At 36.6% G+C, this 7,028-nt stretch overlaps 1 protein-coding gene across 7 annotated transcripts; it reads right to left on the bottom strand.

Annotated features, from left to right (window-relative positions):
- Positions 1-589: 589 nt before the first annotated feature.
- On the bottom strand, positions 590-6,772 carry LOC147386756 (uncharacterized). Of its 7 annotated transcripts, none has more exons than XR_015172211.1 (5): positions 6,118-6,772; positions 5,344-5,418; positions 3,477-3,714; positions 2,726-2,795; positions 590-1,551 (listed from the first exon to the last, which is right to left on the bottom strand). XR_015172211.1 is itself a non-coding variant. In XM_086423996.1 (4 exons), exons 1-3 carry the CDS (start codon positions 6,412-6,414, stop codon positions 2,757-2,759), a joined length of 411 nt encoding a protein of 136 aa, XP_086280122.1. In that variant the 5' UTR covers positions 6,415-6,772; the 3' UTR covers positions 590-1,551; positions 2,726-2,756. The 7 variants fall into 7 exon arrangements, 1 of the variants encoding a protein (XP_086280122.1); XR_015172213.1 differs by having other exon boundaries at positions 3,524-3,714; XR_015172208.1 differs by lacking the exon at positions 3,477-3,714 and having other exon boundaries at positions 590-1,316; positions 1,403-1,551.
- Positions 6,773-7,028: the final 256 nt, after the last annotated feature.

Below are 7,028 nucleotides of genomic sequence, written 5' to 3'. Positions count from 1 at the left end.
GAGATCTACCTCTGGTTTCTATACTTTTGTGGTGATAATCTTATGTTTTGGAAAAGTAAGAAACAAAATGTGATTTCTCATTCTTCTGCTGAAGTTGAGTATCATGCTATGGCCCTTGGCTCATGTGAACTAATTTGACTTCGATCTTTGCTGAGAGAGTTGGGATTTCCTGATTCTAGTTTTTCTACTATGTTCTGTTACAATAAGTCTACTATTATGCTTGTTTCAGACTCAGCTCTTCATGAAAGAACTAAGCATATTGACACTGCGTGAAAATTTTCAAAATTCGACGGTCCAAAACCGTCGAATTATGGGACCATTCGACAGTCTTGACCGTCGAATTGGTGCATCGAATTTTGCCTTGTCGAAAAAATATTCGTCGGTTAAAAATCATAGAATTTAAGGATATAGCGACGGTTTCCGACCATCGCTATAGAGGAAAACCCCGTCGGTATATGAACTTATAGCGATAGCGGCTTTTGACCGTCACTATAGGGTATTTTATTAAAAATATATATATTAAACCTTTAGCTACGGTCGCCGACAGTCGCTATAGGGTATTGTTTTAAAAAAAAAATATTAGGTCCTCAACTAGAACTCGCCCAATCTGGATATGCATCAAATTTGTGTCAGGTTCATTTGGATTAGGCTTACTCCTACTAGATTATTTCTATTCACATGGATTGTTCATAGGCCTTGGGGAGAATTGGAAAGTTATTATGGCCATTCAAACACAATTTTACATACAAAAGTTATTATTGTTCTCAATACCCCACCCTTGAGAAATATTTCAAGGACCTAAAAAGTACTTCCCAAACATTATTTTCAGAAACTAACACTGAGCAATGGAGATTCTTATAAAAATGATTCCACAAAAGTACTTCTATTGAAAGTAGAGTTGTGCCAATGAAATCTGAATAATCACTAAACCTGGCTTAGTTATGTTTTAGCTTATTTGAAGTAATTGGGTCAGACATTCACAAGGTTTAACATAAGCTTCTTATCTACACAACTGAGAAAATGTAACACATAGTACAAACATAACCAAAGTGCGATTCTCAAAGTCGATTTTCCCATGTCTAGTATCGCTTAGCCCAATACATATAGTTAAGCAAATTGAGAAAACTAAGAACACAGAGAAGTGTGTAAAACAGGTCCAATCGGTTGTGATTCAAATCGTTTCCACCCAAACACTCATGCCCGAACCGTCGACTCACTGCATTAGTGATCGAGACCAGTATAGAGCTAAGGAAGTACCCCATGGAAGTTGAACACCACGACAATGAGGTACACATGCACCTCATTCTATCAGGTGCCTTGGAGTAGAAAAAGTCCAGCATTCCCCCAAGTGTAAGCATGTCTGACAAAGTCAATAAAAAAAATGGAAATAACTGATTCTTACCTTACCAATATCCAAAGCTTCATCTGTCAAAGTGGCCACGATAAATATAACCCCCAACAGACCTTCAACTGCTAATGTTATGGCATGAGCTTCACTAGCAGCCATGACTGCAGCATTGGAGGCATCATTTTCTAGGCTCCACTCATTTCCTGTAGAAATAAGTAGTAATGGTATTAAAAGTGCTGACAGCGCATGAACCGTTGGCTTGGGATTTTTCTAGACAAGCCAAACTAAGCATGAACAGAAGATCCTTGGAACATTTCACCTGTTAAAGAAATTCAGAGATCTCGAAGTGTAGAACCCCCTAGAGTCTCCATCTTAACAGTACATCCTAGGTCCCTATATTATCTAAATAAAGAAGATCGCCTATACAATAAAGCTTTAATGCTAAGTAACTGAATGCATGTCATCCTCATGCCTGTCAAACACATTACAATTTCTTTCTTTCCAAGTGCTTCGACAAATAATAATAATCAATCAAGTTAGACCAATAATTAGCTTGATCAATGACTAGTAGCTACTTGATTTGAGCTTTTTCATGGGGTATTTTGTAGCCATTAGAACCGAGAATTCTTTTGGATGCTTGGATCTAACGTTTGCAGATAATCAATCAAGTTGATATCACATGTTTAATTCCATAAATAGGTGGACCAAAGGCTCACGTGGTCCGTAGGACTAAAAAGTGCCCCAAAAGGCACTTTTTTAGGGGAGCGGTGTGATAAAACTTATGTTTTATGTGTTAGTGGGGGCATCCAATGATTATGATTTTGGTGCCTAGGTTCACCTTGATAATACCTGAATCTTTTGTAACATTCAGTGGAGTGGGGACCATATATCTAAGATCAAAACAATGTTTGCAATCTATTAACAAATTTTCATCCAAAAATTGCCTAATATGCTTCAAAAGCAATGTTTCAAGTTTTCCAAGGTTCCTTTTAAAATATTTTAGAATACCTCAACTTTTCCAATGTTTTGGTTCGCCTCAATTTTTCTATCGAGTGAAACAATGATATCTAAATGTTATTTTAAACCTTGATGATAACTGTCCAAATATTATAAGGATCTTCCCCAAAACTCCAAAACCATTTTTCCCAAACAAAGCCAAGCTCATAATCTTGAAAATTTTAATTCCTAGGAATTTAGCCTACATATTGTTTCTTAATTTCCAAATCTTGATGTAGTGTCTTTTACACTACATTGCAAGTCCCAAGCTCAGAGGATATGTCAAGTTTGCAAGCATTGTTTCTTAATTGCTCTATGAACTATACTGCCCATTGATGTGGAGAGAGGGTTAAATGACTATAGAAGTATAACATTTTTCACCTGTATACTGGAAACAACTCGGGCAAGAGCTTTAACCATGCCCTCCACAACGTTTCTGTTCTTGGGGTGCCTACAAGAAAAATAAGTAGAACAATGGGTGAGTAACTAGACTTTGAATAATAAAACTTCAAGACTTAATTGAGAATTAAAAATCAAAATGATCTGGCAATTCCATTAAGAGCAATTATCCTCATAATTAAAAATGCTAAGCATTGAATTATTCAGCAATATACTAGAACAATTATCTAAAGTAACATTGATAGGAGAAAGTTGTACCAATGAACTAAATATCTTATAGAGGAATAACAACCTTTTATAAATAAAATTTCATTAGAAAAGAGGTTGAGTTAATCAACCAAATACTGATCGCTAGAAAACCCCAGCCCCATGTAAACTATTCTATAGAAATGTTATATACCCAATCAAGCTACCCAAAATGAAGAACCAAATCTGCTAAAATCAGATTCTTATCACTTGCATTTTATATTCGAATAAAACCCAATTCATTTTAGGCTTTACTCGAAAGATCCCAAAACAGAACAAAGATTTGAACCATAGGAAGTACCTGCATGAGAACACTAATGTACTACTTTCACTATTAATGAATTTCAGAACATAGGTTATTGCTGAATGTTTGAGGGTAATGGATTTATGTTTCACTGAAAATTTTGTCAATATCATTGTGTTTATCAACAAATTTAATGGGTATTACAGCTCTGAAACTGTGCTTCAGAAAAATGTTGGAACTTACAGTGGTCAGCAATCAAATGTTGGAACTATATGAGCAAAATTGATTACCATCTTCCCAGGGGAGTGAAGTTGAAGGAAGCACTGGAGGTGGGCCTGGTCATTGGGCTTCTGCAAAAACTTCCGTTGCCAATGAGGCAACAGTTTCACCGAACAGTTGTGCACAGGGGGCTTCTACGGTGACTCCTGAAACCTCAATGCCATCGACTCGGTCAGTGACTGGCCCATCATATGCTGATAATCTAGACGAGCATAAAAGAAGTAACCAAAGTCAAAGTAATGACTATGGTAGTGTGGATGCAAGAAGTGTTATTTCAGACCAGAAGGAGAATGCAGGAGAAACTTCACACACATCTAGATTTGGGCCTAAGCGACATGTGGAAGAAGATCAGTATAGTAATAATGGGAGAAGGGAAGACACTGAAGCAGGTGAACGGAAAAACGAAGGTGCTCAATACAAGACTGGCTGCACTGGTGGTCACAGCAGGGAAGGTTCTCTAGTTCAGTCACCAAAGGATGCTATGAAACAGATAGACAAAGAAAAAGTGAAGGCAACACTTGAGAAAAGAAGGAAGTCTCGTGGTGATGTGTCTCGAAAAATGGACTTGATGGATGAGGATGATCTCATTGAGAGAGAGCTGGAAGACGGTGTTGAATTGGCAGCAGAGGATGATAAAATAAACCGGGAGAGGAAGCAAAGCCAGTCTAAGTTTCCAAACAAGTCAGAATCTCAAAACCCAAAATATGGAAAAGATCAGGACATTGGAGATGGAAATAATTTAGGGGTGGAAGGGCACTCTTCATGGGAACCAGATGTAGAGAATGTGGAAGAAGGGGAGTTGTCATTTGATGTTGCTGAGCAGGGATTCCATTCTCCTAAGTTGAGCAACCAGAAACGAAAGGCAGTAAGCCCAGATAAGCATAAGTTAGAAGGAAAGCTGCGGCATGATTCCAGGCCAGATTACCACCATAATAATCATGATATTTTGGACAAAGGAAGTAAGATGGGTCGGCTTGGTTATGGAGGAATGGACTACAAAAGGCATGTACAAGAAAATCATGTGTGAGGAGTATGTGCGCTGGTGATTTACTGATTATGAATGAGTTGGGCTTGCCTTGCATGTCATGTTAACATGGTTGAAGGAGGGAAGGATGCCTCAAGTTCCATTTAAGCATGGGAAGCCAAGAGGTTAGTATTAACACTTTTGGTTATTCTTCTTACATTTGGAAACTTACTGAATGAGGTATGAACCACCAAACATTTTTCATAGTTTTAAGGGCAATTCCCTGTTTAAATGGATTGATTTCTCTCTCATGGTTAGGGCATTTTCCTGCTAGGGTAGATGTAACATATCTGATAAACAGGGAATATCACCAATGCATTAGAAACTTATTTAAATGTATTTTAGATTTTATACACCTTTGCTGGCCCTAACATAGACCAAGGTGAATACCATTGAAAGTATGAAAAACCAAGACAAAGTTGTGTCAAGGTATGACATCCTGAACAGACGATACAACTAATTTACACATGATTAAGATTGAACGAATTCATACCAACCCAAGCACAAATTTTACAACACTTCTTTGTTTTTTGAGTGTAAGATGAGGTTGAACCCACAACCTCATGGCTGCAATGTAGAAGGTCAATCAATTCATCTATAGGTTCGAACACATATTTGACATCAATTGCAGCATCCAATAACTTCTTGAACACCAAATTACTCTAAAGATGGATGAAACAATTAAATAAAGCTAGCTTCATTGACATATAAAGTACCAATATTACTCAACCATTCCATTTTTATTGAACTATAGTAACTGAAAACCACCAATAAAGAAGTCACACAATTATCTTATAGCTTTAATACCTCTTGAAGTGCAACCAAAGCTTCAGCGGTCCAACGACTAACTATCCTGCTGAAGCCATTACTAATCTCCCTGACCTAAAATAAACAATGAGGATCTTTAAAATCAAAGTTATAAACACAGCACTATCGCCAAGATTAAAACTCTAAAAGTAAACAGAGTAACAAACACTGAATACTTTAAAGCACATATGTTACCGAAGAACCAAATCCAAAATTTATTAACTAAATAACAGATACACCCAATGTTACATTACTACTGTCTCTATACCTAATCATAAGAACAAAATGGATGTAACTGAAATAAATGTTCTTCGAGAAAGTATTTGGCCTATGATATATCTGAATAGTTCAACATTGCTTAACATACCCCTAAAACTAAAAAAAAAATCCTAATTTCCTAGTTAATCGTCTGGCCCAATATTAAAAGAAATTTACAATTTTTTGGAAAAATTTAGAAAATTTTGTGACTATGCTGCTAACATCATCGATCCATTATAGAAATACAAACAATAAACTATAAACTCCAAACCCCTAAAACTCAAAAAACCCTAATTTCCTAGTTAATCGGCTGGTCCAATATTTAGAGAAATTTACAATATTTTGGAAAAATTCGGAGAGTTTTGTGACTATGCTGCTAACATTATCAATCCATCATAGATATACGAACAATGAACTATAAACTCTAAACCCCTAAAACTCAAAAACCTTAAAAAATAAAATAAAATAAAAAAGATCCACAAAAGAATAAACGAAGAACACCAACAACTATCGAACCTTTTGAAAGCTCTTGACAGTATGTCCAATAGTTCGACCAAATTCAGGCAACTTTTTCGGGCCGAAAAGAAGAGTTGCAACTCCAGCAATGACGGCGATCTCTGGCATGCCTAGACCGAACATGGATCGACAATTCAAACCCCTTTGAGCTCTGTTTCTGCACAAGATTAAGCGATTGCACTTCTTGGACAGATCGGTTCCGCCATTGTTGAAAAAAATAGAGTTGCAAGAAGCTAAATGTATTGAAGGTGATGCTTTAGGGATCAAAGGTATAGAAAGAGTTGCAGAGATCTCCATTTTCGACGCCTTTGTGTCTCTCTTTCTCTTTGGGTTTGAGAGCAGAGTCACAGATTTAAATATTTGACTAAATTAGGTTCTTTAGGAAGAAAAAAAAAAAACTTTGAAGCGGCCAATGAGTTTTAGATGAAAGTTCGAATGGAGTTTTCGTTCGTCTTCTCCAATGGCTCCTGTGACAGTGAGCTTTCAACGAAAATTCTCAATTTTTTATTTTGTTAAAAAAAAAAGGTCTGGTGGTTCGTTGGGCTTTGCCCGTCGAATTAATTTATTGGGCTTAATTTGGGCCGTCCAAATAAACGTGAGACTTGGGCCGCCGAATTTAACGCCATATTTATAACGAATTTTAGCTGTTTTGACGTAGTGTGAGGCTGATATTCACTTTCTTAAGAAGAAAGTTTGATCTGGTGATCTTCAGACAATCTTTGTATCTTCCTCGAATCAGTTTGCCGATATGCTTATGAAGTTTGTTGGTCCCTCTATCACTAATTCTCACATTGAAAAATTGAGTTTAGTTGACATATTTGCCCCAACTTGAGGGAGAGTATTGGAAATAATCTAGTTACCATTTTAGTCCTAATTTTTTTAGTAATAGTTTCCAGTTTTATATTTTTAAA

The sequence above is a fragment of the Akebia trifoliata genome, chromosome 14 (assembly GCF_017979445.1).
Source record: "Akebia trifoliata isolate Shusen 1 chromosome 14, ASM1797944v1, whole genome shotgun sequence".
NCBI classification, from domain to species: domain Eukaryota; kingdom Viridiplantae; phylum Streptophyta; class Magnoliopsida; order Ranunculales; family Lardizabalaceae; genus Akebia; species Akebia trifoliata.
This window is presented reverse-complemented; position numbering and strand designations above follow the sequence as displayed.

Coding starts and splice junctions, on each gene's coding strand:
- LOC147386756 (XM_086423996.1), bottom strand. CDS start 6,414: ATGGAGATCTCTGCAACTCTTTCTATACCTTTGATCCCTAAAGCATCA. Junction 5,419..6,117: donor CTGTCAAGAGCTTTCAAAAG/GTTCGATAGTTG, acceptor TGTTTATTTTAG/GTCAGGGAGATTAGTAATGG. Junction 2,796..5,343: donor CTTTGGTTGCACTTCAAGAG/GTATTAAAGCTA, acceptor TTTTTCTTGTAG/GCACCCCAAGAACAGAAACG.